We start from the raw sequence: 18,662 nt of genomic DNA on the forward strand, positions 1-18,662 counted from the left end.
GACACAAGTTGCTACCTGGGCTTTCAGTGTTGGACAGACAACACTAACTTCATTACGAAATATTAAAGAGCATACAAAATATCACAGGGCATAAAAGACATTTTTCTCAGAAGTTGGAGTTTCCTTTTCTGTCAGTTCTTTAGAGGTAGGCCCAGGAAACAGAAAGTCTCTTTAGAAGAGCTTTTGTATAGAAGCCTCCTCTTTTTCTGTAAAAGTGCAAAGGTAAATGAGACACAGTTCCAGACTGAAGACATTAACATATCCTTAAAACATGATGAACAAAGCTAATTGAATGCAGAGGGAAAGATAGGGAAGATACATTTAAACAAGCGTGATATATGCACAGTTTTGAATGTACATAACTAAAATAAACTCACCCCAACCCCTCTATATGCATAAGCAAATTCATATCAAAATATGAGAAATTGTCACATCTTCTCATTAGCCCTTCTTATTTAATAGTTTTCCATGCACAAAACCATCCACAGTGGTGTTTGAAAGACAGCTTTACTGGGCTGGTTTAGAATGAGCTGTTCCATTCAGAAATGACAGCTTGGAAAAAGTGTAGAGAAGCTGGCACACAAATATTTCTGAGCAATCTGATAATATATGTGTTTATAGCAGCTCTGACTTCTTGAGAAGCAACTTAGCAAACTAATTAGGATGAAGATTATAGTTAATCACTCTGTCACTTAAATCAATGTCTCTTCTCAATCTCTAGATAAATTTGAAGATAACTTACGATGCAAATACTTTTGGAGACCAAAAGGAGTAGAGCTGTCATTTGGTATTCAGCATTATGCTGGAAAGGTAAGGTCATGTGATTTTTATTTAGTTCAAATAGTGGTGGTATGGTCATTGTTTCTTTTCATCCAGAGTTTCTGCTTTATGGTGGGTTTTTTCTTCATTTTAATAGAAAATATGATAAAGTTTATGCAAACATAGAATATATAATAAAATTTTCATGTCCATTTTATAACCTATCCTTAGGGCTCTTGCACAAATTGTGTAGACAGTAACCATCTTTTTTCTGCAAGAACTCTGGCACCAGAAACACCGTTATTACAGTCACTTCAAAGGAGCAACTCTCTGGAGCCAGAACAGGCTACGTGCTTGTTAACATCATGTGAATGCCACAGTAGTTCTGTGTGAGAGTGTATCTAAGTATATAGATGAAAAGCAATGTAAACCAGTATCTGTAATAGAACTTAAAATCTGATAGAGAGCATTGGAAAGACTGGGACTTGCTAGTACAGATGTTTCCTTGTACTCTGTAACACCTAAGTTCTTTTGTTCACATTCACATGTTGTTTTATGTGGGGAATAATGTTCCAGTTTTCACCATAACATGAGCTTTGCTTGTGATTTCAGGCCCAAATATTTATTTATAAACAAAATTGAAATGGCCATGTTTTATGTAGTAGTCAACGAAATCTCATCTTTAGCTCATTTTAAGACTGCACAATTTTAAGATATATTCTAGTAAATTCTGTCCAGCTTTCTGTCTTGGTAAGAGTAACTGCCAAAATTCACACAGGTTTTGTTAGTTCTTTGTACCCAAATGGCCAAGTAATAAAAACACTACTGGTCAGTATTCTATTGCAAGGGCAACATTCAGTTTCTGTGTAAACTAATGGACTCCAGGGGAATTGGGCTAGAGAGGAATATTGCTAGTGATAATAAAACAGGTCTAAGAAACTATTGCAATTTAAAAAAAAGGCAAAATTAACTGATTCTATTGATTATATTATATATATTATATATGTATTCATATTGATTATATTAGTACAAGTAGCCAAGCATTAATTTCTAATTAAAACAGTTAAAATAATTGAAATAGAGTAATGTTTTGTTTTCCTAATATGATTTTCATTGCAGCAAGAAGCCTGTTTTAATGTACCTAGATGTCCAACTTACTCCTTTTCCTCCAGCAGGTCTACTTAGAGATTACAGATTTGTTGCAGACAGCAAATAGACAATAACCACCTGAGAACCATTTCTTACTTCACATATAAATGATCAACTTAATTATCTCTGTTATATTGCAATGTGCATAAAATAGTTTGTCCTGACAAAGCATAGTACAGCAGGATTTAAGCCATTTAATCCAGTTGAATGTGCCATGACATGCTATGAATATAGGTACTGTATACAGCCAGTTTATGTTCTGAAGACACTGCTGTAGTACACCTTTAAGTCCTTCATAGGCAATTCATTGGCCTGTTGGATACAAGATAACTGGTCTACTTGGTCGTCCTGATTGTTCACATTTTAAGGAACATAGTAGTTTTTGGGTAACCCTTTTTGGCAAATCTTCTGATTCTGTTCCCCACACTAGGTATTGTATGATGCCAGTGCATTCCTTGAGAAGAACAGAGACACTCTTCCTGCCGACATAGTGGTGGTGTTGCGAACTTCAGAGAACAAACTTCTTCAGCAGCTGTTCTCTAGCCCATTAACAAAGACAGGTATTTTCTGCACAGCTTTGCTAACATTGTAACCTCTTCAGCTACCTACTACTCTAAAACTCTTAATTGTTGCTGGACAATTTTTTAAAATTACTCTTTTTCAGCTCTGCTCCTAAAGTCACATATCTAAAACATGATGATACGTGGGTTTTTTTAATATGTGACATGAATTTTTCTAAAACACCCATGCAGCAAGATTCTTCCCTGACTCTGGAGAAGGAGGGATTATCTGACATGTAGGGCAAGAGCTCATTCTCAGAGCAGGATGAAAATACAGGAGTTTCTAGTTCTTAGTCCTTTACTAAGATCAGTACTCAGCTGATAGATTCTTGTGTACCGTGTCTTACAGTTCATAAATCATGAGATGTAGATCAAGGTGTTTTGGAGGTAATATTCATCTGTTTAGAAGCATTGATGCAATACATAGTTTCTTACAAATTATAAAAACCACATACTAACATGCTAGAATTAATTCCGTTGATTTAAAGCTTGTTGACTTTGACTTACATGAAAGTGCCAGATCTATAGCTGAATAAAACAGGAAGATGAAATTTGGTTACTCCATAGATAGATGCCAGAATGACAGTAACATATACAAATGGTAATTCTGCAGTATCAATACAAACAAGCCAACAAATTAACACTTCTCTCAATAATTTCTATGCTCTTTAAGTATCTTTTTCATAACGGGTAAGAAAAAGATGTAATACTAAGGAATAATCTAAATACAGTGGATTGTATTAGACTGCAAAATTACTGTAATCTGATATATACAAATAAGGTTGTATTTCTAGGTGGAAGTTCGTGGTACATGCGTTAGATAGTGCTGTGTAGGCTTATTGTACATGACCTGTAGATGCAATTCTGTGCCTGTGCAGCAGCTCTCTGTCTTGGATTTCTGAACTGTTTGTAGCCAAGTTGTAGACTTTGGTGATGCATTTAACCTCTTGAGATTTCTATGTAGAAAAAGAACATCTGGAGAAAAATTTATGTTGGAGCTTTCTTTGCATATGTAAAATTTATAGCAAAATATGTGTTTATATACCAGAGAGGATAGATTCCTGTTACAGTGTCTCCTTTCTTTTCCTGTAATTGGAAGGCTGTGGACTACCCCCCTTCAAATTACACTTTTAGAGGTCCCTGAGAGGTGAGGATCGAATGAGAAATCTACTTTTCCTTTCGTCTATGGCAAGTTTAGATGGAGGGGGATGTAGCTTAAGATGGAGAAGAATTGGTTTGTGCCCAAGTGGGGAACAAAGAATCTTTGTGTCTACTTCTGATGTTTGAATCTGTGTTAAACTGATAAAAGAGATTCTGATCAGCAAAGCTAGAAAGAAAGCTCACATCTGGTCAAATGTGCCTCCACACCCCTCTTTACTAGCCATTTTAGACCTTGGAGCTATTGTCAAACCAGAACAGATTAGGTGCTTTGTCCCAGCTATCAGTCTCAATTATTGTAATTATTATACTTTTTATTTTATTGCTATTTTTAAATGAGAATATTGATGTCTTCATGCAAACTCATCTTCCTCTGGCCTTTTGCAAGTATTTTCGGTAGCAGCAGCATTCAACTTGAGTATTTTGCCCAAGATGCATAAAAGGTTCAGTAAGAAGATACTTTTTATTGCAGTAGTGTGTAGTTATGATGTTGGTGTATTTCCACTATGGTTTTAGGTCTCTTACATTCCTTCCTTGTGTCCTATTTACGTGAATTGCGTGCTTGCTCTCTCCTGTTATAGACCATTTACCTTTCTGTGAAGAGCACACAGCAAGTTGAGTGTTGTCTGCATTTGTCAAGTTGGTACAGGACATCCCATTAACAAAATTATCGTGCATATGCTCCTGTGCATGATGTTATAAGAATAGCTTAAAGCCCTTAAGTCATTTTTATTTTTTAAAAACTTGTGTAATTTTGCTCTTTTTTTCCAGCTGTCTGATATAATTGGCACTCACATCCTGTGTTGGGGCCTGTGTGTTCTAAAATCAGATTGTTGCCAGGTTTAGTTTTGGCAGCTTGCAAGATAAATGAAAGGTTTGGCTGAGAACAGAAGGTATTGCTGGCAATGCTGCTTCATCTCTGCTCAGGAAAGAAAGATAATGCTATTCTCTTAACTTTCCACAAAGAGGCTTTTGTAAACAAAAGAATAGTGACTGTGTATGTGTCCCATCGTACTCTGTCCTTGTCTCTTAGCCCTCTTTCCTGCACTCAACATGGGCTTCACTCCTAAAGCAAACTAGATAAAATGCAGATTGAGATTCATAATCTTGGTACAATTTTCTCCAGCTTTTTGTCAATTACTGACTGATGCAAAAGTTAATAATTTACAGGGAAGCCATATTGCGTCTTTCCGGGTAACCCTCACTTGAAATGGGCCTTCTGCCAGTATTTCTGGTGTTTTGTTTGAAGGTGAGTGACAGCACATTCTCACATCTGCTTGCAACTATCTCTGGAATGTGCAGCGTAGGTGGGTTTTGCCGAGCAGCGATCTCCGATACATCCGGCAGCCACTAGGTGGTGGTATCCCAGAAGCGAGAGGGAATGTGAAGCTAGTAACGTTGGGCTGACAATGTCTGAAAATGTAGTGCTTAAATACCAAAAAGAACAAAAAGATGCCTTTCCTGCCCTGAGATGATCCTCTGTTTGAAGTATATTTATATAACTGTCATGTCTTCTACTGTCAAAAACTGAGCAGCATCAAGAAAATAAATATTAAAAAAGCTAAATTCTTCTACTAATTTAGGATCGTGTTAATCCCTGTAATTTATCAAATATACTTATCCCCTCTTAACAAATGTTTCCATTTCACAGTAGCGGACTGTGCAGTTTAAAGGGCCAGACATTAACAGCAGGACATTAAATATACATTTGTAATAATAATTTATGGTTAAGAGAGTATGCAATTACTGATGAGACACTGGAACTTGAACATTATGGCACTAATTCTGTAGTCTGTACAGCTTTTTTTGTCATCTTTCAGTGAAAACTTAGTCACATTTGTCGTGTTTTCAAATCTGCACATTCTAGGGACCTTTAACCTCAAAACTGAATGAACGTATTCTGATTTAACCTAACAGTTCTCCCAATTGCTTCCGTGTCTGTCAGGGTTTTTTTACAGACACAGCTTCTTGTGCTGCCACTACTCTAGTTGAATATGCATATTCCCATTCAGATAGAATGCATTCCCAATTGTTTCTGGGTTTAGTTTATAACTATTGCTGCTAAAGCATCACAGAGAAAAGGAATCACATGATCTAGAAAATAGAGTTCCCTTGTAAGAGAAGAGAAGAAACTTTAACTGAAAAAATTAAGGACAGTCTTGGTACATTCAGTGATACCAGTGAGGAGTCACACCACTTGACTCACTGTCCTGATATTCAAGGATTTTTGCAGCATCACCTGTAAGAGATGGTACTTTAGGACTGCTTGGGCAAAGCACCACTGGGGCATTTTGAGACTGCAGGGGCTTCATCTTCTGAGAAAACCGCAGCACAACAAGATTCTCTGCTCTTGAAGCACAGTCTCTGCAGACTTTTGCCCTTCCTATGACTCACAGACCTTTAGAAATACTCTGCTCTGCTCTGCTCTGCCTTAGATCCTTGCTGGAGAGAACAGAGAGAATTGCGTTCTGCAGGGAGGGGAGGGGAAATCCTCCAGCTTTCTTGCCAAAAGAGTAGAGATGCTGGAAAAAAATCCCTGGCCTTACTCTGAGGATCAGTAGGGACTGGATTTGGTTGCATAGAAGAAACACAGAGCTGAGTACCACTACCACTGTAGCAACATAGCGTCTCATAATTTTGGTAGCGCTGGGCATTGCTCACACATCGAGAGTAATAGAGTATCAATATATCACGGCTAATGAACACTCAGTGTTTGTGGTGCCTAGATATTCAAGCATATCCTGTCAAAGAGAACTGGGATGAAAGTTTTCACAACCATCACTGTAGGGTTAGGTTAGTGATGTTTTAACAAGGTAATATTTTTGTCCAAAATACACTTTTTTCCCCAGAAACAAATTAATTATAAATAGCCTGTCTAAAGGTCATTTCCCCTCCTCAATATTGATTTTTAATGTGTTCTTTGTGCCTTTGAGTCTCCAGCCCTGCTTACAGCCCTCAGATGAAAAGTAATTATAAACAGTGTATGTCTCATATAAAAACCAAACCAAAACAATTAACAGACCATGTGCTGAGAGAGAATGTGAAAAAAATGTTTCTGCCTTGCTGTGTGCACACCAAAGAACACAAGAACTTGGGCCTTTTGCAAAATCACTTTAAAGAACTGTTTTTCACCATTTCTTGGTGACAAGAGTACTATCTCAGTATTAACTTGTCTGTAACTGTGACAGCGAGTCATTCCTCACGAGGAGTCAGAAACCAAAGGGAATTAATTTTTTTGCAGTTCAGTCCCATGAACAGATACTACTGGGCATAGAGTGAAATCTTGGCCAGTCAAAATTATAGGTGCTTTGCCACTGTTTTTAGTGGAAACATGGTTTGAGCTGTCCTGTTTTGTCACTGTGCATTCCTTTTGAGCATATATCCTTCCTCTAGCAGTAAATGGCAGGTCTCTTAGTTTGGTATGTGTCATTCTTATGCACTGAGATAAATCATGTTTCCATTGGGCTTAGTGGATTTTTTTTTCTTAATTCCACACATCACAATAGAGCAAAAGACTCAAATACATCTTAATTTTACTAATTTATCCTACAATAAAATCTTTTTATAATGGTACTTTTGTGTTAGTGTTTTTACCTCTAAGAGAAGAGATAAGGCACTCTAAGACAAATGAATTGGTAAACAAAGCTATTGCAATTTTAATATCTCTACCTAAAGATGAATCAGAATTTATATTTTGTAAGAATTTGGGTCAAGTTAATGGAAGCTATATATTTAACTCAGAACATGGTGGCTTTTGTACTTCTAACGGGTCTGTGTGTTAAAAACATAAAAATAGCTTTTGCATTGCTGCCAGTGTTTGTGTGCAAAGAGAAGCTTTAAACCACAGCTGTGCAGCGTAACAATCGTGAACTTTACTGGGTTGCAGATGTGGGACATCAGTAAACTAAATTAAACATAGCTTAACTGAGTTTGAGAGGTAGAGTGATGCATTACTTTTTTAGTTTTTTGAGCATTTTACCATTCAGTGTTTCTTTTTCTTCATATCCTAAGGTTTTGTGGCATAGGACAAATGCAGCACGGATACTCACAAGACTTACTAGCAGTAGGATCCAAAACATGCTCTGAAATAACCCTAAAAATGAAACTCATCTAGAAACAGAACGATCAGTTAGATCAAAGTTAAGGTCTCAATCCTGCTAAAGCTTTATATAAAACATAACAGTTATTTACTGTTGACAATAACTCCCTATAAATAGTGTCAGTGAATCTCTGGAATTGCACAACAGCTGAGAAGGGTCAAGTTAGATTTACCCCGTTTATGATTGGTAAAGGGCATTGCCTAAACAGAAGTCTGCTGTTTTTAATCTGAGACTTCACAGACTGTATTGTACTGAAAATGGGCAAAGGACATAAATTTTTTTGTCTCCAAGTGCTTGCAAATTGAATCCTAATAAAAGTACAAGTGGGCAGGTTTAAGAATAGATCTTACTGATATGATAATAGACCATCCTCTCTAGATCAAATATTGAGAATATTTTTTCTTTACCTCTCTCTTTTCCAATTTTCACGTTTCTGGCCTAACTTCTCAATCCTATAATGACTATGATTTCACAGTAGGGAATAATAATCATAACAATGCATTGTATACCAAATAAATTCAAAATCTGTTGATTGAGGAAACAAAAGATATATCACACAAAAGATGTTACTGTTTTTAATATTATCTAGTAGACTGTGGGATCTCACTGTGCACCATATACAGAATTTAAATAGAGAAATATTCAGAGAATATTATTCAGTTATTTTAATGAGTAGTTTACTTGACAGTTTCTACAGGCACTGTGTACTGTAAGGTCAAACTGTGTCAAAGATGCTCAGTATGTCATTGGAAGCATTCAGTAGCTCTCAAGATCAAATCCTAGAAGAGCAATTATTTTTAAATTGCTAGTGAGTTTGTACGCAGATAAATTTGTTGAATATTCAGATATTCGTGCTCATTTGAATATCCATAATGTTTTTTGGTGTGTCCTTTACAAAGAATGTGCTTACATTTCCCACTCTTTCAAAATAATTGAATTAGTGATTAATGTCTCTAAAAGATTAATGTAGTGGGTGGAAAATAAACCTCCGAATCTGTGCTAGATTTTATGTATTCACTTCAGAATATTTTGTGTGCTCTTACTATGATTTTGTACTTTTATCCTTTTTCTTTATTCCTTCACCCTACAACAAGCTGTAGAGGTCAGTACTTTACTAAACCAGCATTATCTATTATTATTTGACTTCGTCTTACTTATTCCAACATGACTTGGCTTGATGTAGGAGTGGTTAATTGAGCTGCCAGGATAGCAGGTCACAGTGTGCGACAAAGACACAAAATGCATCTGTGGGTATTTGTATGACTGGGTATTTGTCTCATTAAGAGGGGAGATACAAATATAAATAGTGTTTTGAATTACCACAGAAGTAACTGGTTTTCTGCTAACTCTGATAATATATGGAAGTGCTGAGATTGAGAGGAGCAAATATTCAGTTGAGAAACCTTTGAGACTTGATTTAATTAATAGTCAACATCATTAATGCCTAGATTTCAAAAATGGGAAGGCCTGGAACTTCCACAAAGTTCTGTAATCTTGTTTCATCTTAAATTAAGACTTTTAAAAGACAGTTCTTGTCTTGAAGTTTCAAAACCTGGTTTTGACACCACCACCTGTCTAGCCTTAGGGTCTTGATGACTGGGAGGACTGATAGTCATAGTGAAGTCAGAGAAAATGTTCCATGATTTTATTCCATGTGCTTTCAGTGAAATCTTTATACCTGATTTTTTGCCATGGAATTCATTGGGAATCTTCACAGGCTTTAGAAGGATTTTGACCAGAGTGTGTATGTATGGAACAGCTTCAGCAGCAGGTCCTGAGTGATAGAAAATATACCATAAAATTTTTAAACATTGTGTATAGAGGGGACATACTCTGGAAATAAAAACTCTGGGCTGGAAATCACAGTTCTTTACTTCTCCTGGGTTTCTTGTTATTCACTGTTCTGGTAGAAACTTACTTTGGTCTCAAGTTAAACTGAATACTATGAAGATTAATTAATGTTTGAAGATGGTCCTGAGATCGTCAGAAACAAGATGCTCACTGTTGGTTCATGTTGGTGAGGAGGCATAGATATAACAATGAAACAACTAGCATGTTCTTCAGAATCAAACCTTTACTTTTTTGAATAAAGCATATATGATTTTGGTTAAAAAAGAACTTCTATAACATGCAGGAGAAAGGATATCAATTACATAAAACAATGAGGGAGACTAGAGCTGAACGAGAATGTAAGGTAACCATATTTTCAACCTGTATATCTTTTTAGAAGTATTCTTCCACATACCTCTGGAAGAAGAAATAAACTTGTCTGTCCTGAATAGATGCAAATATAAAAAGGTTATTTTGACTAGTGCTTAAAATTAATGGAGAATTCCTCAACAATGAAGTGTTCACAGAAAATTCACCTCTGTCATTTTGTTCTAATCTTAGTTCCAGATGTGGTACAGGTACCAGGGCAATCTGCTGGAGCAGCAGAATCCCTCGAGTTGATGGTGAGGTACTGTACTGGTGACACAAACCACAGCTTTCTGTACTGCCTGCTGTTCCCCAGGAAACTCAGGGTTTGTTGTCCTGAGCTGCTTACATACAACAGCTTCAAATTGTACACTGCAAAAGATGTGGATGGAAATTGCTAAGGAATCTGAAGGAAATGGCCCATGTCTTCTGACAATGTATAAATCATAAAAAGCCAAACCAGTTTGTTCTGTAATGCAGCAGCTGTGGTCAGCCTGTCAGTCAGTCTTAAGCCAGCCAGTTAGTCAGGTCTCCAACTAGTCAGGCTACAGACCTGACTAAAGAAAGTGCTGGACATCAAGCAGTAGAAAACTGCAGCATTCATTATACTAGATCTTTGCTTTTTCCAAACTGTTTTGATGTATTTAATTTTTGTCTAGATGCAGCTTCAGATACCTAGCGCTCAGCTGTACTTAATGTGCCAATCCTATCAGTAGTCCTGTGTTTGGACAGAGGTGCTAAACCTATGCCCACCTGGCTGTGGCGAGATAAAAGGTTTGCCCAGCAAACCACTTCCCTTCTGCCACTCTGTTTTCCAGAACCGCATGATCCTCCCTTGTCCTGTGCTTGAGAACCTGTCTGTCCTGTGGTCATGTGATCAGGCTATACCAAATGTGCTTTTCCTGCTGTCTCATGTCATAGTACTATGAGAATCACATAAAATTTGCTTGTGTATCTTGTGCTTACATATTGTGCCCATGATACTTCAGGAAACATCTGCATTTCAGTGAACACACTCCTAGTTGAGTAAATGACTGCACGTGTTTGATTGAATTTAACTTGAAAATTGGGCATGTTGCTTAAAGTAGCAATTAGTACTCAAGGTTGTGTTATAAAAATATCTTGGGCACTACCGCTAACTAGTTTAATTAGTACCATAATTTGTTCTTCTTTACTAGATAAGGATAAAAGTTAAGATCTTTCTTACATCATATATTTACATATATTGCAGTATAGTAGGCAGTTTTACCTTCATTTCATCTCAGCTTCTGTCAGTGTCTTCCCTCCCTTGCATTCTAGTAGAGGTCTACTAACCCAATGTGTTAAAAGAATATTTTAACATAGCAGCAGTGATGCTTACAAGCAAAGTTTTATTTGTTGCTGTAGGCATCATGCTGTGTGTTTGCCAGTGTGTGCCTTCCTAGTGCTGGAGTGACCACTGAAGTGTCTGTAACATGCACAGTGTAAAGCATAACAGCACTGAATTTACACTGAGTTCACCATTCCCGGTCTAGCAATGTAAAGCTTTTAAGTATCTGTAAATATGATCTGTGTCTATTTCATGCTAAAAAGACTAAAGAAATCTTTAGTCTAATTGGGAATCAGTATCAGAATTCCTCAGTTCACTGTGGCATGCATTTTCATTTCAATCTGGGCCAAAAAGTGCATATTTTTTGCTCCTGAAGCAAATATTCATAATTAGGTTATTCCCAGGTGTGCCTCACTATTAAGCTTTCATGGTTATTAGATTCCATTTGGTAGTATGGATGTGATTTTGGAAATACTATTTCTTATTTTTATTTTGTTTATTCTGAATAGAAAGTATTTCATTTCAGAATAAGCAGCAGTTGAGGTCTGTCTGTATTGATAGTTGTGCTCTACAGACAGTACTTTTATAAATATATTCTTATGTAAGATGTGTAGTATATGAGAAAATTGGATTCTTAGCTTTTTATTGCACAAGATTAGCTTAAATGACTTCAGTGACTCAAAAGAATAGTTTTGATAGTCAGTGACCAGATTCAAATTAGTACCCAATAAAAAAAGTACATGTATTCATTTGTAGTCGAGCTAAAAGCTTAGTCTTACAGTAGCAGAAGATGAAAATGCATTATGGAGATAAGCAGTCGACTTCCTTCAGCTAGATAAAATGTACTGAAAGGAAAGACAGAGAAGAATCTGTGTTATGTCAAAGACATTGTCTGGCTCTGTACCTCTTCTGGAGTTCAAGTGCTTAGCTGTGATTAGAAGTAGTGTCAATGAAATATGAATGCATTGTAGCATTTCTGACCATATTATACTGTATCTACATGGTGTTTCAAGTAACCCCTCTTTATCTGAACCAGAAGCATGAAAGAAATTAATAAAATATATGAGGATAAGGAAAGAGCTTGTACTTGCCCTCTACATAATGGTAATATCCCTGGTACAGCGTGTACAGTAAGGTGACATTGTCATTAGGCTTTTTCTCTGTAAGTCATTTGCACTTCACAAACTGAGCGTTGTATCAAAGCTTAATGTATTTCTCACCTGACATGTTCTTACTTTGGGAGGAGTGATCTATTGCAGACATAACCAAAATGAGGTTATAAATACAGTGCTGATATTATTAATATTGGCTTGATACTACTTATAGAACCCATCACCTAAGAATAAATGAAGAACTGACAAACCATAAGTAACATCAGAACATCCATCCAGAGGGTGTACTTTTCCTAATTAGTATGTGAAGTCAACAGCTGGACAAATCATTAATACGGCCAGATCACACAGTGAGTGACTGCCAGGGATGCAAGTGAGAAGCCAGGAATGCTGACTAGTCCTTTCTGAGATCTAGAGAGCACTTCCTAAGTCCAACCTGAAAAAAAAAGAAAACATTTCTTTCTTTGCTGTGTAAATAGTTGAAGTACTTTCAAAACTTCTCCTGCTTGGCTTTGCATAATAGAAGAGATGCAGTGCTTTGACAGTATGGTCGTTCTCACCTATCTGAAATGAGGCATCAGTGAAGAATATGTTTGCAGAGATGTGAGATCTCCTAAACAGCTTCAAGAGAAAAGGAGGTTTGATGAGCATTGGCACAGAGAGCTTAGCTAGTGAGTGCATAGATTTTTGTGCTGCTGCTTCTCTTTCCCTCAGAGCATTTCACAAACGTTAATGACTGAAACTTCTCAAAGAGTTAAAGACATTCCTAACTTTATTGAACAGGGGGAAAAAAGAGTTGGAGCTGACTGACTCCTCCATGATACAAATGAATCCCGGAGACCTTAGTCTCTGATCCAGCAGACACATAGGTAGGAGCCTTAATTTTTCAGATGAGCAGTCCTGTTGAACTGAAAATGAAATGCATGTGAATAAAATTAAACATATACATGTTTAAAAGATTAATCCTAACTTTAACCATTAGCTTCTCTCCCCTCCCTCAAAAAACTCCCAAAAACCTAAGACAATTTTGAGAGGGTTTTATATCACTTAATTGGTCCATTTTATGGACTTGGATTTAATGTAGGTAGTATTTTGGTCTACAGGGATGTCACTTGAATTTTCTCTAAAGTGTTGACCATTTAATAGGTGTGAAGTTAGACTTCTGAAAGGCACAGTGTAATCTTTTAACCTTTAACTGGTTTAACCTTTCAAGGAACCCACAGCAGTTCAAACTAGCTATGCTATTATCTGAAAACATTTGTTCTTCAAATATTAGTGCTCTTCATAAAGTGTTATTTAATTATTTTTGGTATGTAAAGTAATAAATTACCTTGTAAATGGAAATGGAATGCAGGGATAGGTATCAAATGTTTACTGACTATAAACACCATGCTACACTGGGTGAAACATTTCTTATTATGTAGACTAATTTTCAAACCACATTTGTTTTAATGGATTAGACATGTTAAAGATAGGTAGTTATTTTTGCTGAGCATGAGCTACTTGAGATAAGTAATTCAGCAACTTTTATTGAAGCATCATTTTGTGTTTGAGCTGAAAAAAGAAAATCCTGCTAACATTTTATCCATTGACTCAATCTGTTGTTCAAGTAGTAATTCCATAGGAATTCACTTGACACATGAATTAAGTACTGATAAGAATCCATTCCTAGAAGGAAGTAACTATTGAACAAAGGCACAATATGTAAAGCTTCTCTTTTTTTAAGTGGGAACTGACCACTTTTGGGGTTTTTTTGCTTTGTGAAGTCATTAAAGATTTTTGATAATTAAAAAGGTTTAATTATTTGCTTGGTTTGCCAAATTGGAAATACTAAATTCAATTTTAGTTTTGCATGAGGAATTAAGGGAGAGCTCAGGACTATGAATTATGAACCCTAGAAACCTAATACCAGTGGTGAGTGTGGTGAACATTGAGTGGCTATGGAGTCATTCTAATTTTTATTTGGTTATTAGAGTTTTTAAGTTGTTACAAAATTCAACAAAATTTTAGTAGTTTTAAACAATCTGATTCAAAGTAATTTCTTCTCCCAACTCCCCTCTTTTATTGCATGTTGTGTTGTCAGTTCTTCAGTGCAAGGCTTTCAAGCTTTAGACTTGCTAATCTGAAGCCTAGCCAAAAACAACCCTTCCAGACTGTCTATTTTAACCAAAAAAGACACAAAAGAGTAATTTCCAACATACAAAAGTGTCAAAATTGCAACTAAGAGAAAAATAAATTCACCAACTACTTGTTCTTTAAAGTCCTAATTTTAACCTTAGAGATACACTTACCATGTATGTATGTAGATATTCAAGATTTCCAAAGCAGTTGCAGTTCTCATTAACATACAGTTTCCAAAATGGTGGACAGACCCTGTGTTCTGCACTGTGATTTACACTGTCAGGTAACATGCCCTGCTAGGTCTGGAAATGACGTGCCAGTTTTGCAGGATTGTGTCAATCCCAATGCCAGCAGCTTAAAAGAGAAATTCTTTTTCAAATGAATTCAGAATGTTTAAATGAATGAAGAGTACCACTGCTGTGTTTGAGTGCTGACCCCCAGATTGTTTTCAGAGGATTGGTATTTTTCTTGTTCAGAGAATGGTAAGAGCAAAAGTTTCTTTCAGTGTCATGTGGACACTGGGTTTGCTCTGCTCTCTTACGAAATTATTACCAGTGATTAAGTGTTCTTGGTTTTTGTTTTTCCCATCGTGCCTCCTTACAAGTTGTGTAATATATAGTTTAGCAAAATTCTGAAGACTGTTTAGAGTTACTGGCCTTCTGTAAAGCAAACAGCTAAACACTGGAGTTGATGCAAACAAGGCATTTAGCATCTGAAAGAAGTGTTAACACTTTATTTACATTTAAATTAAAATAGACACTTATTTATGTGTTCTGGTTCTGAAAGGTGTGTGGTACATCTGCAGAGGCCTATTGTTTATTCATGCTGTAAATCCTTTGAAATGTGTTAAAATGCTTCCCACTCATTATAAAAATCCTGCCACCCATGGATTAGGGCTTTGATGTCACCAATCCTGCTTCAAAGAGTTCTTTCAATGCTATTAATCACAGTTTAGCCTCTGAAGATATAGCCAGAGAAAACATTTGGACATCTTGTGCTAGACTTGCTAAAACTTTGAAATATACAGAATGTCTTGCATATGCACAGTCCCGTATCACTTCCTCTCTCTTCTCCTAGCCTTTATTTTGAAAAGCTATTTTATGATGACTTCGGCTTTCTAGAAGTACAGAAGAAAAAGTTTAGGACATGTCATACTGTACATTTTAAAAAAAGGCACTGGTCTTTCAGTTGACACTACAAAATATTTTTGCCTGAGAAATCGAGTCAGTCTTTAAAAACCCCAAGGGATAATAACGTCGGAAATTATATGTCAAAAGGTCAAAAATTGATACATTTCTTATCATTTTCTCATCTCTCTCATTAGTTTGTTAGTTTAAGATACTGTCTAAACACTCGAGGATCCACATGATTTCATAGAAACAAGATTGTTTCTGCAGTCTTTTTGCTCTTTGGAATCTCTCAAGGAGTCCCAGTAAAATTGATTACTAGTGATTGAGCTGTATGCCTTTGTGCTGTCGTTGTTTTCATCAGCTCAGTAGCTAAGGTCAGTGACATACCACCTTATCACTGACTTTTTTCTCCCTTCTAAATCAACACTGCACTCTGTCATGCCCATGCTGAATGCTCTGCAGGCACAACTGGTAATGAGCGGGGTGTGGAAGAAGTTTGGTGGTGTCTGCTATTTTCAGTACTATTGTACAAACTGATTTTACACCGTACAATTTTTTCCGTGCTAAACTTCTTGAATAGTTTTTGCAGTATGAATTTCTTTGTTTTTGAACAGGTAATTTGGCACAAGCAAGAGCCAGAGTGACAGCAGCATCTAGGTCTTTGCCTCCTCAGCTCAGTGCTGGGCGTATCAAGGTTAGTAGTGTTCCCTTTGAAGACAGGCAATTGTTCATAAAATATTATAGTGAGACTATATACACAATGATGTAGCTGATGTATATAGGGAGGTTCTTAAGAAATAAGAGTTTGCCTTACTATCAGTAACATGCAGCTTGTCTAGGAGCATGGTTTCCAGTTTTAGGGATGACCCTGTTGTAGAATCCAGTGAAGAATCAATTTACTAGTCATTAAACTTTTGGAGTGGAATCTCAATTACTTCAATATCAATATTCCTCTTTATTTCAGTGGGGTAAAGGTTTTCCTATGGCAATTTTTACCTAGAATGAGGTTTTATTAGGTAAAATAGTGTATTTAACAGTAGGAAAGGCAAAACAAAATAAAAATTATATCTTTCTCTTTTATTCAACTTGCAAGTATAAATCCAGGGGTCATTTGTGACTGATAGATAAACAGAAAAGAATGACTCAGCAAAACCACTGTCCTTTAAAAAGAACTGTAAAATTTAACAGCTGCTGAATTTTGCCATGAAACTATGTGGCATATCTGCAAAAAGATGGCATATTTTTATGGCAATTAGTGGGATGCCAACTGGGTATACTTAACTTGTGAGGAAACCTCTTGTGCCTGATAACTGATAGCATGTACACCCCCTCTCCATTTCCTAAGTAGTACTGTTAGAGTTAGCTCAGTTAAGGTTTGGGGTTGGGATTTTTTTTTTCCTTCAAAGCAAACAGTAATAAATTTTAAAAACAAATGTGGTAACAGCAACTGTTCAAAAGTTACAAAATTTTATGTTCTGGGTTTTCTATTTGTTCTCATTCTCTCCTGGTATTTGGAGCTCACGCTCAAATGTCAATAAAATGATTCATGTCATCCAGACATCTATATCCTTCACTGTACCTGCAGACACAGATGTGGATTTGAGACTATTATTTCCTGTCTGGTATAAACACTTTCAACGCTGAAGGATGGCCTTTCAAATTTTCTTGTGTTATACACACATTGTCTTCCACATCCAGCTATATTCAGCACAAGGCTTTCTAAGCATGCATTTTATTGATACAGCGGGAATGTAATAGAGCAGTTCACCTTTAGAGCTTTAATAAACATAATCAGTTACTAAGTAGTGTTTAAGTGGGTTTTACTCAGCCTTCAAACTTTTTAAAACGAGCTAAAAGACATGCATACGGGCAACACTATTCAGAAAATATTAATTAAAATACTTAGCTGTAAAAATAATTATTAGAATTTCATAAAGTACCTTATTAAAACAACCTCGGGAAACTTATTTAAAATTATTATTTTAAATTTTATCTTAAAAAGTCAAAATGCAATAATTTTGTTTGGAAGTTTGGAAAAGTTTGTTCATTCATTATTGAATTTAAGAGGTATTTTGCTTAACATATTTTTTGGTTTCACAGTATTTCATGCCATGCCAACTGCAGGTGTGGTCAATATGTGAAAGTAATAATTTCCAGTAACTTCATAAGGTGACATGATGTCATAAATCATTCTTTTTATATTGTTTCAAAACTATTAGAAGCAGTTTTTTTAGTGATGAAACTGAAGTTTGGCTTTTGTAGGTCAGGCTGTTTTCCATTTCAGTTGTAATCTTATAAATTTATATTGTAAGTCACTACAGCTGTCATGTAAAAATGTGACTTAATAGTTGAAATATTCTTCTTTTTAGTTTCAAAAGAGTAGCTAGTGATTTAAAATACAAGATTATATCATGACATTCATTATGTTCTGTCATTTTTACCAAGCCAGTTGTGATAAAGCCTATTGTCTGTGGTGCATGTGATTATTACCCTACCATAAAAATGGCATGGCAATGGCAATGGCAAGAAATGTTGTAAATTAACCAGAGACAAAACTTCTAAATATTTTTATGGGAAAATCTCTCTACCTTCAGGGTCTATCAGAATGTTTCAAATGTTTCTTGTTGAAAAGATTTGGAAATTGATCCTAGTCCTTACATGTTGCAGAGATCTGAATTCACAACTTCATTCATAGAAAAAGGAATCTAACAATACTGCTTTTACCCTGATTTTCTGAGAAAAAGTGTTTTAAATTTCCTCTCTGAGTGTTTCTGACCATCTGTCTTTCTATGCTTTCCCTCCCTTCCCCCTCCCAAAAAAAAAACCCAAACCAAACCAAAACTCTTTTGAACCCAGCAACCTGTAGTAAACCATGTTTGATAGTGGCAGTCTCAGAGATGGTAAAATTCTACAGGTTTGGTGAAAATAAGCGGCTGTGAAAAGGACATGCTTACAGTGTGCTATTGCCCAAAAGGTAGAGCATAAGCTGATCCTTTTTTGGACAGCAGATGTTCCAGATATGACTGAGAGGTTGTGAGTGCTCAACCTTCAACAACAATATCATCAAG

The 18,662-nt window shown here is 36.1% G+C and overlaps 1 protein-coding gene across 1 annotated transcript in view; it reads left to right on the top strand.

Moving 5' to 3' along the window:
* Window positions 1-18,662, top strand: part of MYO3B (myosin IIIB) — a 198,163-nt gene that overhangs the window by 101,443 nt on the left and 78,058 nt on the right. The window contains exons 25-27 of the mRNA XM_051787359.1: window positions 722-810; window positions 2,339-2,468; window positions 16,209-16,288. Of these exons, the coding sequence (XP_051643319.1) occupies window positions 722-810; window positions 2,339-2,468; window positions 16,209-16,288 (299 nt within the window). The remainder of the gene's footprint in view (window positions 1-721; window positions 811-2,338; window positions 2,469-16,208; window positions 16,289-18,662) is intronic.

This window comes from Manacus candei, unplaced genomic scaffold (genome assembly GCF_025592945.1).
Source record: "Manacus candei isolate 608988 ecotype Guabito, Panama unplaced genomic scaffold, ASM2559294v1 h1tg000023l, whole genome shotgun sequence".
In the NCBI taxonomy this organism is placed as follows: domain Eukaryota; kingdom Metazoa; phylum Chordata; class Aves; order Passeriformes; family Pipridae; genus Manacus; species Manacus candei.